The sequence below is a fragment of the Scophthalmus maximus genome, chromosome 3 (genome assembly GCF_022379125.1).
Source record: "Scophthalmus maximus strain ysfricsl-2021 chromosome 3, ASM2237912v1, whole genome shotgun sequence".
Lineage (NCBI taxonomy): Eukaryota > Metazoa > Chordata > Actinopteri > Pleuronectiformes > Scophthalmidae > Scophthalmus > Scophthalmus maximus.
Window position 1 is genome coordinate 16759386 of NC_061517.1, and position 21547 is coordinate 16780932.

A 21547-nucleotide genomic window follows, 5' to 3' on the forward strand; every position below is an offset into this window, starting at 1 on the left:
GGCATGCTTACATTTAGAATGCAATGTTTGACATCTGATGGAAATATCTTGTTCTCACATATATTATATCATATATTATTTTAAAAAGGCTAATATTGCTATCATGCTAATAACACAGTCAGACTGATACAGTTGTACACTGCACTGCTTAGTTAGCCAAAAAACAGCTGCCCTGGGACTTGAACGACAGAGCGCATCACTATTTCAATGACCACCAACTTTCAAATTTTAATGTTTATTACCAAACATTTTTTTTATTTATTATAAACTGCACATCATCCTATAATAAACCCCCTCATCAACCAGACACTCCTGAACACTGAGAGGGCTGCTGCCGCTTGCTGTGTTCCGCTCTCCTGCTGGCTGAGCACGATCATTATTATTTCAGAAGTCGTCAGGATCTCTCTAAGTCCTTCATGTGTCAAACAAAACTAAAATATTGAGCTATCTTCCCAACCTACATGTTACCTTCAGCCGGAATTAAAGGGCGCACATATCTCATCAGGGCAGACGGCCTCGAGCCTCGTGTCCTTGGTGACTCAGTTCAGTTAGTTCAGCCGGTAACTCGGTGTTCCATCATGTCCGTGCGTTACCGTGTGTGTGTGTGTGTGTGTGTGTGTGTCCTTCAACTTTCCCCCACAAAGCTTTGGGCTCTACCTTTGTATGAGAGCTTCATGCGCGGTGAGGAGGACGAGGACGAAGAGGAAGAGGAGGGCGAAGGTGCCGAGGACGCGCGGGTCACGGTGCTGGAGGACGCGTGGGCGGCGGCCAGACCCAGCAGGAACAGAGAGCTGCAGGTGACCATCATGGCCGCCATCATCATCATCATGGTCATCATCTTGACACGTTTGAGAGCAATCTCCTTTCTTTCAATGGCTGACTGAAACTGTGTCTGCAAAGTCTGTCAAGTGAATTTACTGTAGTTTTTATATTGTTGAATCCACTGATGATTAATGTCTTATGTTCAGCGGTTTTTGTTGAGCATTCGGGATCAGCTGAACCTCACAAGCCCAAGACAAAGTCTGTCCCTTGTTGTTTGTGCTTTAGCGGAGTTTTTGTCTCCGGTCTTCTTTATAATGTCTTCCTCGCTTCTCGAACGTTTGTTTGGGTATATCCGCTGCTCCTCCGTGAAGGACGACCAGGTTCACCTCTCACACCCGCGATGGGACACAAACGTCACACCTAAAAATAGAGACAGAAAAGGGAGAGGATTTACAAATGGACATTACAAGCATTATGTGAGCCCGTGCCAGGGATGCCCCTGCATGCGCGCGCGCACACACACACGCACACACACGCACACACACACACACAGGCGTCTGAAGTATATTTAGTCAGAGTCAGATTGATGCCTCTGCCAGGCAGAGTAAATGCCAACCTCCATTGTGGCAACACCACTATAATCTCTTCACATTACCGCAGGACACAGGGGGAGCACACACACACACACACACACACACACACACACACACACACACACACACACACACACACACACACACACACACACACACACACACACACACACACACACACACACACACACACACACACACACACACACACACACACACACACACCCACACACACACGCACACACACGCACACACGCACACACACACACACACACACACACACACACACACACACACACACACAGATGAAGACTGTGACTGTGTGATAGAGATTTGCCAAGCCATGCACAATCTCTCTGTGTCTGTGGCACTGCCAACTCAGAGCGGCTTCCCCTCTCTCTCCCTCTCTCCCTCCCTCCCTCCCTCCCTCATGCCCGCTCACACTCCATCGTTCCCTCCACACTGGCAGACGATGTCACGAGATGAGTTCTCTCCATTGCCGAGGAGTAATGAGCCGACAGTGATGTGAATGGACGATGTGCAGAATCGCCGCTTAACAGAAAGTCACTTGTGAGTGAGTCGGGCAACACACAGCCGAAGACTGTTGGCTTATGTAATGAGATTTGATGTCAATATTGAATTACACAGTAATAGATGAATTACATTGCGAGTTATTCAAACCTTCAAAATGTTTACTTCTTTTTTTTTCATAATCTGGTTTACACATAGCTTCCACGGTCTCTGTTCCTGAGTTGTGCGGGGACTCGCTGTCAGTTTTTGGCATGTCCACAGAGTACAGAAGAAGAATGTGTATAAAGTTAACAGAGGACTGGAGTCAGATTTTAAGTGACAGAGTTATTATTTTTCGGAACCCCCCCCCACCCCAATAACCCCATGTCTCTGTTGTGAGTGTGTTGTTGCAAACCACAACTCTGCCACAGCAGGAGCAGTAATGAGGTTACTGGTTTATGTGCCGGGATGTATATAAACACAAAGTGAAAAAAAAGAAAAAAAGAAAGGTGCACGGGGGGGGGACACACACACACACACATACACCTCTCTTTCAGTACTTGCGGTCACCCGGGACAATAAAGCCTTTGAGTAGAAACAGTCTCCTTTATTATACTACTCCTTACAGTCGGCTCTCAGTCAGGAACAAGCAGCGAGTCTGCTTTTCTCCCCTTTCACTTTCAGTCAGTTTCTTCTGGCCCATCTAACAAATTACCTCCATCACTCCCATACGAGCGTCGTGCTCTGTGAAACCACCCGCTCGGCCAACATCAGGCCTAACTCTGTGCCGCAGACCTGATCTTCTATCTTTCTTCATGGAACACTTTTTCAACTAAGAGGCTTGAGAATACTTAAGGTGGAACCAACAGCATCTGACATTTGACACGCTTGCACTGGCCTGACGCTAGAAGCTGTGAACACGAATGACTGGAGCTGATTTGGAAACAGTCTCTCCAAATCCGTCCAAGTATTCAAAACCTGGAACCATGTACGAGCTGGACACAGCGTGCAATTGGACCTCTGGTGACACGAGTGCCATGACACCCTGCTTCTACTTGCCCGACTCAGCTGGTAATGTGTTACACCAGATGTTAATGTAACATCTGCAACAAAATGTAGCCCTTCAAACTCAGCTCGAATGCCCCCGACGGTGCCGCACTTTGTTTATCGCAGTGAAAAAAAGTACGATTGGTGACGAGAGATGTGGTTTGAGGAACTCCTCCAATCCTGCCCTCTATGGTCAGTGAGGTCTGACTGAAGTGCAGTTTTCATGTGGTCTTCGAAGAAAGCGGAATTTTCAATTAAATCCCCTCAAAAATGCACCTCACTCATTTTCAGTTGGCACATCTTTACACACCAGTTTCAGCATCTCTGACTCAAGAACCGCAGGGAGCTGCGGCGATCACTTTCAGGCACACGCAAACTGCAACATACGAAGACGAGGGCACACACACACACAGACTCTGCACTCACAGACCGGGCTGTTGGCACAGAGTTTTATAAATAATGGAGCTATTGAGGCGTGGAGACAGGAGAGCTCTCATAGGCACACGGCGCCCGGGCCACAATACAACAGGACAGTGCTGGACAGGAACATAAACTCCCGCATACCCTGCAGTATATTCACACACACACACACACACACACACACACACACACACACACGGGAGTGGACAAAAGCACAAATGCAAGCATTGAAGGCCACACAACCTCTGCCACAACTCCCTGTTTCAGCGGCACTCAAAGAGATGTTGTACGGTTTAAATTGTAAAGGACTGCATTTAAAGCTCTGGACTACTAAGTTCAACAGAATTCAGGAAAATAAATAAAATTAGAAAACATTCCCAGTCAATGTCAAAGAGCTAACTGTATGTGTCAAATATATTATTAAATTGTGTTTGTGTGTGTTTCAGGCGAGAGCAAGAAGACTGTGTGTGGGTTCTCAAGGTGCAGAGATGATGCAGCATGTCAGAGAAAAGGACGTCAGTGCTCTCGTCAGTCGCAGCTCAGTGACACACAAACAGAAACGCACACGCAGAAATGTACGTCACAGTCCCTGGGAAAGACAGGGGCAGCAGTGAAGCCCACACACTCTTGTCGGCTGCTATACAAGGAGCGAGCGTCCTATTGTTCCTCTGAGTCTCCCTGAGCTCTGTGTGTGCGTGTGCGTGTGCGTGTGTGCGTGTGTGTGTTCCTCGCACATCTCCCCGGAGAAAGCAGGGTGTGTACGCGGGTACGCTAACCGACACGTACATGTATGCATGAGTGCAAGAATACAGATACTTAAAAACGAAAAGTCCCGCTCCTCAACACACAAATATACACAAACTGCTCGCATGCTCCATAATGCATCTTAATAAAAAAGCCATTGGACCCACTGACACTTGCATTCAGTTCAGCATCAATAGACACAGAGCGGGGCATGCCAAGAGGGAGTGGATTAAAAATAAAGAGAAAGACAGAGGAGAGAGATTCCTGGGGGGGTGGGGGGGGGGGGGGGACAAGCCGTCCTGTCAAAAACCATCCTAAATAGAGACGGGCAAACAATGCGGTCCGCCTGCAGGGTGAGACAGGCTTTTCAGAGTGAGGTTAGAGTGCAATCCAACAGGACCACATGCAATAATGAGGAAATGTGTACCGGCAGTTTAACCTGTAGCCCCCCACTACCACAGGTTAGAGAGAAGAAGAAGTGCATGGGGAGAAAGAGACACAGAGACCCCCAAGGAGACAAGGAAAGAGAGGAAGGGCATGAAGAAGACAATAAAATACTGCTCGAGTGTGAGTGGAGGGTAAGGAGGGGTTGGAAGGGGACAAGGGAGAATAAGAAGGGAGCAAGAAAAGTTAAATGAGAAAGTGAGAGGGGCATACAGAGAGACAATAAGAGGGGACATTAGAGACAGTGGGGGGAAAAGCACAACTGAGAGAGAAGAGGGGGAAGCAAAGTATTAACGAGGCAGAGGAGAGAAAAGGTGGGAAGGAAGGGATGAAGAAAGGAAATGGGGAGTGGTATGAAAAGGACGCATCTCTCTGTCCTGCACCTTCTTTACAGGAACAAAAAGAGGAGAAACAGGAAGGTAGACGATGGTGAATTGTGGAGGCAAAGGGAAAAGAGAGAGGGCAGATGGAGGTACGGAGTCAGAGAAAGGGAAAGCAAAAGGTTATGACCGGAAAGAAATGAGGGAGGGTGGACAAAGATTTAGAAGAGGAGGAGGGAGAAAGGGGAGGGAACGAGCAAGATTCAGACAGTGTACAGTACCACTTCAGCCCTACAGCTCGCCTGCCTGCATGCAGCCCCACAGAGAGAAAAGAGAATGCAAAGGAGAGAGGGAGGGAGGGAGGGATGGAAAAGAAAAAGGAGCGAGGCGAGAGGTGATGGAGAGAAAGGAGCCAATTGTTTTGCCTGCGTGGAGAAAAGAGTTCTCGCTGGCTTGTGACCAACAAGTCTAAGCCTCCCTACGACGGAGAGCTGAATGGAGGGAGGGATGGATAGACTGAGGGATGAAGAGGAAGAATGAGGGTGAGGAGGAGGGAGGGCTCGCAGTTTTACAGGAGGAAGAAAAAATCACTGAGGGGGGAGGTGGCTGCTGGTTTGCCTGAATTTAAGAATTCAATTTAAGAAGGATGTAAGAAGCAAACCAAGAGCGTTGAATTCATCATACAGTGCCTCATGGATTCAATCACCCACCTTGAAACCCTTGAGCTTTGCATAAAAATGTTCAATCCATTTAACCATGTAAGAGTTAAATCATTACACTTTTATGAAACTAAATGAAACTCAACTGAAATGCACTGAGGCTGCAGACACGTAATTCATGCCACCCACTGTTTCTTTATTTGCAATTTATTGCTATTTGACTTCGACTTTATGTTTCTTTGCCATAAACCTGATATGTGTATCATAAAAAGTGCTTTACGAACACAAAGGACTGTGGGTGAGTGCCAAGTGCACTGTCCTTCCCATTGTCAAGACTTACAGGGGACAACTTCCTATTTCATCCCTACAAAGTTAACAACCTTTCATCTCAGTTTGGAGACTTGGTGTAAAGGTCGAGGTTGTAAATAAGTTCACTGTTGAAAAAAGTTCAGCATGTAATCGTGACATCTAGGGTTGGAGAAAGCATCCAGGGAAATACATATGGGACAGTGTCCTTACAGTACATTCCTACATTACTGTAGCGTTTAAAGCATCACGGCCTTTTGATTCAGCTCAGATACGAATCTGCCTGGCTTGTGGGCCTGGTCGCTTCATTTCCAGGGGAGGGAAAAGAAAGACTTGGGAGCTTTGGGTTTTGGAAGAGTGGGAGATGCGGGGAAGTGTGGCTGCATGTCAACATGCTGCTGGGGTTTTACAGACAAGTCCAAGGGTGGGAGCCGCAGTAAAAAGAGGAGCGCAGCAAGCAAAAGTCTACAGGGAACAAAGCTGTGACAGTATTATCGGTTGGACGCATGAGAGCATTTTTTTGCTGCTGCACAGGAGAACGGGGAGCTGAGCTGTGCCTTTTATTTCCACCGAACACTAGGAAAAGAAACAAAAGCTGTCAAAGACAGACCACCAGCTCAGAGCAAACTAGACGGAAGGCACAGGGTCACGTTATTTATTATAACTGTGTTAAAATAAATGACCCGTAACTGTTATTTATTTTCAGAGGCAGACCTGAGACGGAAGGTGAAGATTTGCTTGAAACAAACCTTTACACAGGCTCAGTCATATGAAGGTTTAGAAACAGAATTCAAAGGAGGCTCTCTCACACACTCCCACTGTGTAATGCAGCTTACAAGCAATGTCCTCTTTTCGGTGGACGGTCACATGGGACAAAGCCAGATGAAATGCGTAAATGAGAGTTTCAACACATGCACACGAAATACATACAACAAGCAGAGTAAAGCAGCTATAGAAGCGACTACCAGTCTTAATGGGATTTGAGCCAAAGTGAGAAAGGGAGAGCGAGACGGTCCGGGGGCCGAGAGCCCGCTCCGACTGACAGCGAGTGAACGAAGGAGCTGCGGAGGCTGCAGCTCTCGGCTGGTTGCTGGTGCAGAGCCATCTGGCCCGGCGTCGTGAATGGAAAGTTTCCCAGCCTGCAAGCCTGTAGCTAGCATTTGTTCTGTTTGGCTGAATTATTTTCAGTGGTCAAAGTCTGAATGGGGGGGGGGGGGGGGGGGAGTAGAAGAAGAACTTGAGTCAACCAAACCTACTGTGTCCACGGTGCTTAAGTTGTGCTCTGTTCTTTGAATCTTGTTCGTCAGTTCTGCCTTAGTGTGGAGGGATGATTGGACTTACATTACTGTGGACAACTTGATATGTTACAACAACAACAAATATCGGCCTCGCAGTGGTCATGCAGCTCAAACCTCTTGTCTGCTGAAGTTAGCTCTGAGGAGAGAGAGACAATGAAGGAGCCGCTGAGGCGATGTCAGCCTGCCGGTCGCTGGGAGCCATCCATTTGGCCGCGTTAGACCCAGAAGCAGCAGTAAGTCAGGACCGTACAGAGCCGCCTCTGGTCTCCTGACTGGAGCTGCTCCAAACAGAGCTCTGAGGGGAGACATCTCACTTGGCCGTGTTGAATGGAACAGGAGGGAGCTCACACGTCGTCAGCGATGACTTGTAAAACGATATCTGGGTTCGAGCGGTGCTCAAGAATAGCACTGTTCCGCCATATGAGTTCGCGAGTTACTATTTCACCATTTTGTAATTGAGATGTTTCAGTTTTTTGAAAACACAGTGGCACAAGTTTAAAGTGTATACCACACAACAACAAAAAAAAGATTATAGCAGAGTTGTGTCAGACCATTAACTTGATTATTGAAACAATAGAAAAGATGTCAGCAGTGACCCAGAGCGCTCCCGACTGGATCACAGTCAAGATGAACTCACCTTTCCATCCGTTTCCAGGGGAACCCAAATTCCAAAAGAGTTCAGAACATTCCTGGTCAGGATCAGCATCCACCTGAGCCCAAAATGCCTCCGACAGCACTGACCGTTTCCATAGTTACAGTACCGCGTTTTTGCTATTCAAACTCTCATAGTTTTTCCATTGCAATGAAAAAGCAATCAAGATGTCCATGTGACCATAAAGGCCCCTCGGTTACTCACTCACAATGCAGAGAGTGCCGCGCACACACCTGAACACATTCACTGAGCTCCTCTCTTGTGCTGGAGCATGTCTGAATTCACTGGGGATGTACTGAGGCGTTAATCTGGAATCGGGTGGAAAGAACTGATTGTGAATTTTAAAATCCATAAATTGTAAGGATAAGAAAAAAACAAAGCTTGAGGCAGGTAGAAATTCCTGGCAAAAAAAAAGAATTCTTCAGTAACTCCAGTGGTGGCAGAGGTGCCTGGAGGGCAGAGAAAGAGCAGCGGCAGAGTCACAGTTTGCTGCGAAAGGGTCCAGTGAGACTTTGGGGGGAGAAAAAAGTCCAAAAGGAAGCCAGAGTGCAAGTTAAACGGCGGCACAGTGAGATCTGAGTATTCCCCCGTCTGCAGTCGACTCAACTGATGAACCGCTGCACTCCAGCTCCACTTAGATAAACACACAACCCTATGCACACACATAAAACTCTTCTTAACACACACACGCAAGGGGTTCACACACGCGCGCGCGCTCGCACACACACGCACAGGAGCTGAGCAGAGTGGAAGTGCTCAGAGGGCGTGCAGGCAGGAATAATGGACTTAATTCAAGAGGGGAGAGAGAGAGAGAGGGAGAGAGGGAGAGAGGGAGAGAGGGAGGGAGAGGGAGGGAGGGGTCGAGGGGAGGAGGGAAAGGTGGGAGGTAAGAGGAGGGGAGTGGAAATGGGCAGGGACATGCACTGTGTTTTTCTCACTGTGTGTTATGTGCTACTGTATATCTATGTTGGTACATGTGATATATATATACATATACATATATATATATATATAGAGAGAGAGAGAGAGATTTGTTATAATCTTTCATTGTGACTTTATTGAACCTCTGTTGAGAACATTAAACCTCAGCAGCTCAGTGACTATAGAGAAATTCTGTTCACGAGCTGCTCCTGGGTCACACTGTCAGGACCAGGTCAAGGTTTTGCCGACTAAAGACAGTCTGCATCAAAATGTAGAACTGAAATCATGCTGCCACGATGCCAACCAACGGCAATACGGCAGGATGAGGTACAATGAACTAGCCCAATACGATATGATTATTTTAAATATAGCATTTAAATAAAGAAAAAAACGCGAAACCATGTTTTCGCTGTCGGTTGTCAAATCTGTGGCGCCAAGCGTGGACATCCGCTGAAGTCCACAGTCCACTGAACAGATTGGACTGTAAAGTTCCCTTCGTTTAATAAGTGTTCATGTTTTCCACAATATTCTCCATCGTCCGATGTTTGACCGACGCTCATCGTGTAACCTTTGTTGTGCGCGCTGCTTCTGCAGTGATTTAATGGAAATGCTGAATCACTGATGAACTGACGATTTCTTTTGCCTCCATCTGAACGTTCAGTAAAACATTTGAGTTACGATTGGACGGAAAACTGGCTGCACAATCTCACACGCCTCAAAAACCATACTGTTCACTCAAACACAGAATGTGAACAGATCGAGTCACAATAATTAGACTCAAGACTTGGCATTCATTCGCATGACATGCCTCAAAAGATATTGATGTCACAGAGTACGCTGACGTATGTAGATAGCAGTTTGGATAAAAGCCACCGCGAACACAAACAGAGAGAGACGAACATGCAAAGAGAGAGATTTTACAGTCACGAGAGAAAAGCTGCATGCTGGTGCGGACGACGTGGAGCCTGATAAGATACAGTAAGAGGGTAATTGGCACACAATTACACCACATGAGGGTTTGACATCATCCTCTGCACACATCCACGTTGGAGTGTGGGTCAACGATTTATGAGAGTCAGCCGGTGAACACACAAGTGTATGAAAAGCACGAGGAGAAAGGTTTGTTTAAAAGCAACATGAAGACGAGAGCGAAAAATCTCTCTTCTTTTTTGGGATTAATATCAGACACTGAGAAGCTGTACACGTGCCAGCCTGAAGACCCTCAAGAGTGTTCACATCAAATAACTCCCATCGGGTTGGACAAAGGGAGTTTGAATATCACACTCTTACCCCTGATGACTTTTTATGTTTTTTCAGCAAGTATGTGTTTTGTTTGTTTGTTAGTCTATTTGTTGGCAGGACGACGCAACAAGTTATGGACTGATTGGTATTAAGCTGTTGTCAAAGATAGTTCTCAGGCCTGGTAACAGGTGATTCAATCTCAATTCCAAGAAGAGGAATCTTTGGTGGGGGATTGCTCAGCGTTGGTGGAGGTCTGTGCACTTCGAGGGGTCTTGATCTTTCTTGTTTTCTTTTTCCCTTTTTAGTTTTCACAGAGAAAACTTGCTGTGGTTTGTTGCAGTACAGTCTCGGTGCAGCTGAGTCCTCCTTTGATGACAAGCTCTCGCGAGGGGAAAAAAGCTAGTATCAAAGCATCCATTCTACCTATAAAACAACTCCTCCAGCATAAAGCCATCCTCCACTGTCCACTGATAAAGCGTGCTCATGTTCACAAACACTAGTTTCACTATAACTCAATGAAAAACTCCTCGAGGAGCTTTTGGGGGGATGTGGCTGTTCTCGACACAGCTCATGTCCCAAGATCAGTCAGCATTGTTCACTTGGACCGTGTTGATTTAGGACAGTGGGACTTCATTTAATAGACTAAACTCTGAATACGACGCAAAGTGTAAAATTTAAAAGATTAGTGCACTGATACCAAAATCTCAGTTACACTCTTACTGTGTTGTGTGTGTCTATCTTTTTTCCCAGTTGCCCCCACTCCTTTAATCTTCATTCCAATGGCAGGAGCGGCACTGCGCCTGGCAACCATGACACACACACACACGCACACACACACACACACACACACACACACACACACACACACACACACACACACACACACACACACACACACACACACACACACACACACACACACACACACACACACACACACACACACACACCTAGAAACCCACTCTCACTGGGTATGGAAAGGTCATGGGTCCCACATTAGGGGGGACTGCGTATGTATTTCTGTGTGTGTATGTGTGGATTGAAGGCAAGTGTGCATTGTGTGAAATGCAGGCATACTTGGACACGACACACAATGCACACTGGCTTCAATCCTTTAAGCACTTGACATGAACATGGGCATGGGCACGATTAAACGTACCGGTACGTGCGGGTGTGTGGGAGCTGGTGCAGTATGTTTTCAGCCCATTGCCCGCCCCCCTGCTGACCTGTCTGTCATAAACCAGTCTGATGTCTCTACAGGCTGCAGAGTGAGCACTGTGATCCTGACAAAGGCTTTTGTCTTAGCTGAAGCCTCTGTGCCATTGAAGCAGATGAGGGGCTTAGCTTCCTAACAGCATCTTAGTGAATCCTTGTTTTATTGGAAGTCAATGAACCAAAATGATCTTTGGATTGCGGTGGGGCCTCATTCAGGCCGGTTGCTCCCATGGAGGAATCTCCCGCTGTGGTCTTATTGTCCATTTATTATTGAATTTAGATGCAGGCATATATAGTTTCCAAATTCACTTTGTTTTAACTTTGTAGCCTGCAGCAGGTCTGCAGCAAAGTAATTTGACTATATTAAAAAAGTAAATCAAGAATGTTTACTTTGTACAATATTTGGACATTGGGCTTTATCCTGCACATTAAATTGGGAAAGTGATATATATATATATATATATATATATATATATATATATATATATATATATATATATATATATATATATATATATATATATATTACTGACAAAGAAAAATCAAATAGCAACAGGTTATTTTGCAAATTTGTAGTGTGTTGGCTGGATCGGGTTGATTCCCACAGTCAGAGATCACTGCTTTCATGAAACGATTGGAATATGACTGACTATTGTCTCGTGTTCTACGTTGTGAAACCAGATGAGATGATGATGAAGTGATGCTCACATGACTCCGCTAATTACTTTATATATGTACGACTATTTAAGTAATGCTAATTGTGGAATTCCAGAGTGCGCTCTTCAAAAGATGAGTTTATAAGAGTAGTAACACTGCACTTGTCACCCTAGACCTCTTTGAATGACCATTGCTGGCTGGTTAACCATGCACTGACTCTGTGTTATATAATTCTAAGTATGTATGTATGATGCACAGCGTCATACACCTGGACCACACGTGTCCTCACTCTGGTCCAACAAAAACACTAGTGTTTGCTACATTACATAAACACGGTTCTATAGCACTTAACTAATTCCAGAGGATATTCTCATATTTTCCCAGGGAGGCTGCTTTAATCTACTCGACAGCAACAATAACCTGAGTGTTGTTGCAAAAACGGCAGCTGACAAGAATCTTGGCCACCTTATGCTTCTGTTGCAGAAGCAGATTCAGAGGGAATGTTGGCATCGTACACTAAGGGCTAGAATCCCAGAATATTTTTTTCTCCAGGTTCTTATGATGAGGTATTCCAATTTCCAAAGCTTATTACAGTAATATTAATGTAGCGATACATCTTTTTTGAAGGCAAAGTAAAACCAAACACCCACAATGAAAGAAAAATACAAGTGCCCCGGTGTTGGATGGTCATGCGTCAGTGAAATTAATGTTATTTTGTTAACTTCTCAATCAGTGCCTATGAACACAAGTGCTGCGGATGCACAGGGTTATCGTTGGAAGAGAATCACTCAGCAAAATAATGAATTCACACTGTAATTTTAATGCCTCAACGTGTGTTTTGGCTTGTGGCTCTGAAGCTCACCAGCTTCCAGCTTGATCTCCTAATCTCTCTGGTGTACGAGTGAGCTTTGTAGCATTATATATATATTATACACTTGAGAGAGGAACGTGGCCAGTGAATGTGTGGCAGTAAATACCAACATTAAGGGGGTTTCATTATCATTTGTTAACTCTGCCAAGGGTTTGGCCTAACCTTTGCTACCTCCCGTCCTTTTATTTGTTTGTTGGTTGGTTGGTTGGTTTGTCAGCAGGATTACGCAAAAACCTTTAAACAAATTCCCACTAAATGCATGGATTTTGAGGGACTGATATTTATGAGAACAATTTGGTGCAGCTCCCAAAAAAAATTCACAATCCAGCAAATTTAAGTGTGGTCTAATAAGGGGACTGCTGGGCCTTGGCGGAGGTATGCACTAATAGTGCCATAATAGTTTGTTTGTTTGTTTGTTTGTTTGTTTGGCAGAGCTACAGTATTTTCCACTGAGTGTCCTCCTAGTTGGATGAGAGATGAACAGGCTGAAAATGCACTACAGAGAATTGACCATATTCTGATCCTGGGTCATAGCCTCACAGTCAAGGGCCAGCATGCAATGATGTTTGTGGTGTTGTTTGAAGACTTTGAATATGTTTGATGCACTTTCACTACAATTTTGGATCAATCTATAGGAAGAGATACTCAATGGTTTTGATGTGAATTAATCTTCATTTATGTTATCACACCGGTAAAAACTAGCCATTCATTTCTGCAGATCTCCTCCATGCGGATGAGGACATGGGGTAATGACCCATTCAGGAGGCATCACGCATGTGTGGTACAGTATTTACTGTTAATGCCCTTCTTTCTGGGCCAAATTGGCTTTGTTACAGATTTACTGAGATTTGTGCAATTGCCCCCGTTTCTGTCATACTTCAACTAAATACAGGCATATTACAACTGTTGCGTGGAATGATATGAGGGTTAGTCTCTTGTCTCCTGCAGGACACATGCAGAGACAGGCGGATTGTTCAAAAGCAAAGAAAGACCAGTGGATCCAGATGGCGTGTCTTTACAGCAGGTCAACCATTGCACTAAAATGAGTGTGATGTTGAGGTGGTGAGACACCTGCCAACTTCACAAGTGTTGCGTTATAAACATTTGCTTAACTGATGCAGAAATATCTGGGCCTGGATGCCAGGCCTGTAAAATTAGCAGCATGAAATACCAGTGAGTCAAACCCAAACTTTTTTTCCTTTCTCTGTGTATTTTGAGGTCTCTGGGTGTTACATACCAACCCAACATAAAACACATACCGGGACTAAGTGGATCATTAGCATCATTGCAACTATGGAGCCCATTATGGCAGCATTAACATCATACTAATCTTAAATGTGCTTGTGTGTGTGTGTATGTGAGTTTGTTAACGCATAGTGATTTTTCTTTCTTTTAACAGAAACCACAGTAGTGCAGCAGGAATTGAAAACAAACTATTAAGTTTAGATGGGGTTAAACAAAAAGCCACTTGCGTGGTTTTGTTGAGTATCATTTGGGTGACAGCAGTAACGCGATACTGCATCTGTGCAGCTGGGAATAAACCAAAAAAGAGAGAAAGTGGGAAAAGAAAGATGAAAGGGTTGAATTGGAAGAAAAATAAATGAACTCAGGAACGGAGGAAAAAATAAGCGAAAATAGAAAGAGAAGAGAGCACAACGAAAGCCAGTAGATGAAAACATACACTTTGTATTCATGCTAGCCTTCCATATCCAGTTGTGCTTTATGTGTCCTGACGGGTCGTCGATGCCACGGTCCCCCGACCTCCTGACACCACAGGGATTATGGGGCCCCAACGGAGAGTGACAGGAGTAGAAAAGAGAAGGGGAGAGAGAGAGTTACAGTTAGAAGGGAAAGAGAGCAAAAGAGTGTGGGTGTGTGTGTGTGGGTGCGGGGGTGTGTGTGTGTGTGGGGGGGGGGGGGGGGTGCTTGGGAATCCTTGGGGCACAGAAACCTGTAATCCTCCCTGTTTCACTTTGATGTGATCACACCCAACTGAAAGAATGGAGGATGCAGGGGGTGTTGGGTTAGCGTGTCAGGAGGGCAGTGCGGGTGGGTCGTAGGGGGGGGGACTGTAGTGCCAGCAGGCTCTGAGGTGGGACACACAATCTCACACACTCTCACAGGCAGGCAGTCACACACCATCTGGCTCCGAGGGTCACAGGGTGGACGGGTGGATAAGACCACCTTCAAATATAAGCATGGCTTTAGTGACACATTTTCACACACACACACCTTAGACCAGGTTCTGAAGGTCACTGAGTGGATTACTGCACCTTGCATGACCACGGCTTTGTCTCTCACACACACACACACACACACACACACACACACACACACACACACACACACACACACACACACACACACACACACACACACACACACACACACACACACACACACACACACACACACACACACACACACACACACACACACACACACACACACGAGTGCAGCGTTTCTCGGTAGAATTCCCATTGCTCTGCCAGTTCCCACCACTATTATCTGTAGTTGGCTGCTCACCAGTTTACGAAGGCATGTTTCTACTAGCTGTGGACAAGGAAAGCGATGTCAAAATGTTCCTTCTAATATTTAGTGATACAAACACAGTGATGGTTGCAATTATTTTGTGAGAATATGTCTCACTTGGGGCTGCACGGTGGTGTAGTGGTTAGCAAGTTTGCCTCACAGCAAGAAGGTTCTGGGTTCTAATCCCGGTTCAAACCAACCAGGGCCTTTCTGTGTGGAGTTTGCATGTTCTCCCTGTGTATGCGTGGGTTCTCTCCGGGTTCTCTGGCTTCCTCCCACAGTCCAAAGAGATGCCCAATGGGGTTAGGTTAACTTGTGACTCTAAATTGACCGTAGGTGTGAATGTGAGAGTGAATGGTTGTCCGTCTCTGTATGTGGCCCTGTGATAGGCTGGCGACCTGTCCAGGGTGTACCCCGCCTCTCGCCCAATGTTAGCTGGGATTGGCTCCAGCCCCCCCGCGACCCTTAAATGGATAAAGCGGTAGACGATGGATGGATGTCTCACTTGTTCTATGGTGCAAAAACTGTTTTTATGCAGTTCTATCTTGGTCTGATCTTGATCTGGGACAGACCCTGTAATTCTGAGCGTCACTTTAATCAGACCTGCTGCTGCTGTTCTGAGAGACTTGAGCACAGATCACAGTGAGGACAGATGAAAGACAGGGACCCCTCCTTCAGATGGGAAATCACCTAGTAAAAGATGGAAGTTATAAACTTCAGCAGGCACACTGTAAAAAAAGCGAACTCACATTTACAGTTTTTTTGAGGCCCACACATGCGTCGGGTCTTGCATGCCACCGAAGATGTTTTCACAACAGCACTTTTTAGCACAGTTTTATCAGAATCTGGGGCCTTTTCCACGTGGGTTAGGGTTAGGGTTAGAGAGGTTTCCAAGCTTCTGGTACATTGCAATTGTGCTTCGAAATCAAACACCGACCACAGATTTGTGTGATAGCTTCTGTGAATTTTGCAATAATTTCAAAACCGTAAAATGTGCCACTCCAAATCTATTTCCTGTTTTCATCCTTAATCATGTTGACATTTGTAAGTTATGTATTTTAATGGGGGATAAAGCAACTCATTAATAAGTGATGAAGAGTATGTCAGCAGCTCCTCCACATGTTTAGTTGATACGCTAAGAGAAATGAGATGTTAACTGACAGACACTTTCTATTTCAAAGGTTTTTTTAGAATAAATCTTAAATTCCAAACTTAAAACGGATAGATATGGGAACATTTGGATTTGGAAAGACATTTTTGCTGAAAAGCACATGTGATGGCACACACACGCACGCACGCACGCACGCACGCACGCACGCACACGCGCGCACGCGCACACACACACACACCAAAGTGCTCTGCTCCCTCATTAAGGCCTGAGATGTGGTAGCAGTGAGCAGACCCAACGAAATGATTCCTGATCCTGATGGGCACTGATCCAACCAGACAGGCTGCGCTCAGCACCACCATGGATTAATAATACACACACACACACACACACACACTGGTACACTTCCCATGGGGTCGCTGAGACACTAGATTGTGCAGTTATTAGTGTGTGAGTGCACACTTACACCCTCAGGGGAAATCTGGGACAGGCTCAGAATGAGCCGATTTTTCAAGAACGTCACACACACAGGTGACTCCGCTTATCGCAATATGTAACACACATGAACACACACTTGCATTGTCCCACTTACTCGCTGCGGTGTGAGGGAAGAAAATGCCCCATACTTTGGATTCTTTGTACACAAAACCTTTGAGTAAACACTGACAGAACCATGCACACCTGCATGTACAATCCCTTTCCCAATGAGAGGCATGTAAATAAAAAGTAGCTCACTTTCCTCTGCCAGACATGCAGAGCAGCTACAACCTGTGGTCGTAACTGCTATGGCAGATTACACTTGTGGTTCAAGTACTTTCAGCTTTGCCGTAATTGTGATTTCACTTTTAGATTCTAGGCTGTCAAAACAGCCACTCAGACACTTAACACTTAACTCCCACACACACACACACACACACACACACACACTCACACATGTCCATATATCTCAGGTGCACCGAGCGCTGTCTGTGTCTGGCGGGCCAGAAATCCCCAGCATCACCCCGTAATTGACGGCAGTTAGTGGGGGGGGGGAGCAAAAAGGAGGATGGGTGAATGACTAAACAGTTATGAGAGGAGATGAGTGAAACGTGAGGTGATGTGCAGCAGATATAATACCATCGAATTTGGAGGCTAGACCAAGTTACAAACAGAAACGGAGGCCACCCATAACGCACCTGGAAAGTTATTTCTTTAAAAGTACAGGCAAAGAGCAGGGAGGGCGATAAAAGAGTGGAAGAGGAAGTCAAACTAGAAGAAAAAATGATTAGATGATGAAAAAAGAGCAGGATACACGGGAAACCACAGAGCCCACACACTCTCCTAACATTTCATTTCATTCTTTTTCTTTCACTTTGTTGCAGATTTTTGTCCATGTTTGGTTCATTTCAGAGCTACACTCCCCCCGGATGACAGCTCATGTCACTGCTAACTCAACTGACATGTGGACTGTCTTTCAGATCCACCCACAACTGGGCAGTTGAGCTGTTAAAACTTGTTCTGTTGACCCACAGAAGAGGAAGGACCTACTTCTCACTGGAACAATGGGTCATTCATCGCAAATCAAAATGCGAATTCAAATGCGAGCTCCTAAAGAGTCCAATTTCAAAGGCTTTTTTTCTATCAACATCTCAGTGTTTAATGTCAAAAAGCTATCGCAGAACACACACACACAAGCACACAAAATGTTATCAACATGGTTTTGATCCAGAAGTGGCCCTGACGACTGTAGAAAGACGAGTACACACACACACACACACACACACACACACACACACACACACACACACACACACACACACACACACACACACACACACACACACACACACACACACACACACACACACACACACACACACACACACACACAGGGTGTCATTTTAGGTTGCTGGGGAAACGTGGGAAATCACCTCGTTATCACAGAGGCAACGGCTGTCATTAACACAGCCCCCCCAAATCACAGAGAACAAACGCAGACACTGTAAAAAATGTCTAAACGCACTCAAATATAAAATCTGGAATCTATATTGTCGTAGAAGTATGCAGTATGCCTTTCATTTTCATCTGAAGCCAACTTTAAGCAGAGGTAGAAAAGCCTGTTCTGCCTTAGGCAAGCACATCAGCTCAAGCTGTCCAGTCGCAGCTGGCGTTCGGGAGGCACACAACAATCTGGAGGCTTCCTGAAAAATGTTATGTATCTGTGTGTCTGTATGAATATGACATTTCTAACCTCCCCAGATTACAATGATGTCAAACATTTTCTGCCTTTCAATCAGTGCTGCCCCGCTGGTAGCTGTGCGTCACCCTATTTTAAGACTAAAAATCATGGAAATAGTGTGCTGTCGCTATTTCAAGGAGGGACCCGGTAATTTTTGCTATTTATGGTGCAGAATTGGGTCAAATAAACAACTTAGTCGACAAATATAGTGAAGTCATTGCTGCACCACAGCCTCTTTCTCCAGGCCCCAACCAGGTAGTCGGCCAAGAGGAGGAAGATTAGAGCGTTCTAAGTAATAGGCCGGCCTGACCAAACAAACTGTCATTTCCCTCGGCCTTGGCTCCTTCCAAACCCCTCGTTCTTTCCCTCCCTCCCTCCCTCCCTCCACTCCTCCCCTCTTTCTGGAGCCAACGTGTCAAGGGGGAAAAAAACAAAGCTGTTTAAACTGTGAAACTGAGAGAAGCACAGAGACCTGAAAAGAGGAGGAGGTTGAAAAGAGAAGGATGAAAGACACAGTCTGACCAAACGTTAGAGGAGAAACGACAAAATGACAGGCCCTTTTGAAACTGTGGCTGATGAAGCCACTTTTACTTTCACGACAGATCTGCTGTATTCTAGTCACTTTGAACAGTTGAGTTCACGACCACATTCACAAGAAACACAAACTGAAACATACAGTCGACATGCGGCTTGCTTTTGATTGGACAAAATCTCGAAACATTGGAGGTACGACCATCACTGTCGACTATGGGTGAGATATTGTCAAAACGAAGGCCCTACATTAGTCCAACGCAACAGTGCATCAAAGAGCAGAAACGTCATGCTGCAGAAGTATAGGCACCAGAAAGGTCATCACAAACTCTGAGACAATCAAACCTTTATCTCCATAACTCATAGCTCAACTGGAGTTAAAAGCGTTGCCTCATTAATGCCCTTCCCTAACAGCGAAATGACTCGATACAATGGGACCTTTAAGGAAACATGCTGTGAAAAGTGGAGTTGACGTGACCTCGACTCGAAGCTTTCATCCTGACAATCGTGAAGAAGCGCCGGTGCTGTGACACATGGAAACCTCTGACCTGATTAGCACTATCTTCATCGCATCTGCTAGAGACCACTGAAGTCAACAGATGAGATTCAGGAGAACATCCTGAACTCCATTACTTTCCATAAATCATCGCGGGACAGCAACAGTGATTCTTGCCTAATCTGCGTGATCTTGTTTTTTTGGATATTTGCACTTGACCTTAAGAGACTTTCAACAGGTGGTCAGTTACACAATGTGTCCCACATGAAAACATCTTCAATGTTGCATCATGCAATACGGCTAGTAAACCAGATTATGAAATGTGGACCTGAACATGAACGTATGTGACAAAGGAAAGAGAAATCGGAGAGAGAAAAAGCTGCAGTCCAGAGGGAAGAAGACAACGAGAAGAAGTGACACCGATCAAAAGCCCGTTCTGATTGACTAGTACAGTACATCCACACATTAAACCTGTCAGACACGACATACACTGTACCAGTGACATGATGGATCAAGCTAATGCTCCAGAAAACGTCAGCCAAGTCGCACACACAAACACAAACACTGCTCCCTCTTAGCATTCAGCCCTTTAAAAAGATTAATTACGCAGTTCTCATGACTTCAACTCCGAGCCCCAGTTTACTTGGCCGTGTAAACATGTGGAACTTGTAGGCCACAGCTCTGTATCTGTGTGTGTCTCACAGAACGTACAGTAAGAGAGAAGCTTTTCTTCATCCAGTATGAGTTTTTGTGTTGTGCCATTAAAAAAACTGTTACTCTGGATAATCTACACAGCTCAATAGTTTTTATGGGAACAATTTCTTCTTTGGAAAGAACTAACAATGAAACCGTTTACCCTTTAAATGGCTGATTATTTTTAGATTACATTCCCCTATAGTCCAAATCTCAGCTAATTTGTCAAGGAATGAAAGGATGCGTCAGCTGTCTCTCCCTCTCGGACACCTGGTTTCAAGCAGAGACTGTAATTATTCAAGAGGCCTGCTGATACGCCTCATACAGTCGCCGTGTGCCCTGATAAATGGGCGCACAGTCCCTCTCTCTGTGTAAATAAAACCACAAAGACATTCACGCCAAGGCGCTGCAGCAGCCAGCTTGGCCAACGTGACTGCTCCTGAACACATTAAATACACAGCCTGCAGCCTCCTTACTGGGACCGCAGCAAACCCGCTCCAGTGAAAAAAAAGGAAAAAAAAGACAACAGTATAGTGGTTCTCCTCATGCGTTATTGCTTTAATATGAATTCCCCCGTTGGCTGAAATGCACAACATATATCTCCTCCAAAACGTGCCAAACAAATTGACTGAAATAACACGTGGAGAAGAAGATTTATGTGTTTGTGTGTGAGGCTATACTCATACCTCTGTCTTTGTGAGGTGTGTGTGTGTGTGTGTGTGTGTTAAAACATGAACAAGTATGCTTACAAATCACTGTTTAACTGGGAAAATACACTGATAGTTATCAAAAGAGTTGTTAAACATGCATATGTTTTGATCACTTGGGGCAACAGAAACACCTTTTAAGTAGATATGTCATCCTTATTAAGAAACTATTTTTAACATTTCTTTACACATCTAAAAGATACAGAGTCACAATACACAGTGATTTGGAGTTGTTTGATTGTAAACTGATGTAAATTAAGAATTCATAGTTTTGTTTTTTGTTTTTTTACCCTCACCGAGGAGAACATGTTTAGTTAAGTTGGTTTTTTTTTTGAAGTTATTAACGGGTTTGCATGGAAATGTTGTCAAAGATAGGCCTCTGCATTGGTAACGGGTGATTCCATTTGGGGAGGGATCCGGATCGTGATCCTATCACTGCGAGGGGGGATTTCTCAGCCTCGGTGGAGGTTTGCTTTTTGTGTGCTCTGTTTTTTGGTCTTCACAAACTCCCGAGGGAACTATTTTGTGTCTCAGCTGCTAAATGCTCCACCGTGTTCACCATGTAACCACTAACGTTGTCCGTCTGCCATTTGGTGCTGCA

General features: G+C 45.2%; 1 protein-coding gene across 4 annotated transcripts in view; it reads right to left on the reverse strand.

Annotated features, from left to right (window-relative positions):
* The window catches only part of sema3b (sema domain, immunoglobulin domain (Ig), short basic domain, secreted, (semaphorin) 3B), an 86637-nt gene that overhangs the window by 21324 nt on the left and 43766 nt on the right, over positions 1-21547 (reverse strand). For 3 of the 4 annotated variants that reach the window (XM_035644190.2, XM_035644189.2, XM_035644187.2), the window contains one exon: positions 658-1182. In XM_035644190.2, coding sequence (XP_035500083.1) covers positions 658-838 — 181 coding nt within the window. In that variant the 5' untranslated portion in view covers positions 839-1182. Of the gene's footprint in view, positions 1-657; positions 1183-7740; positions 8520-21547 lie in introns of those variants that run through there. The other variant, XM_035644188.2, reaches the window with a different exon arrangement.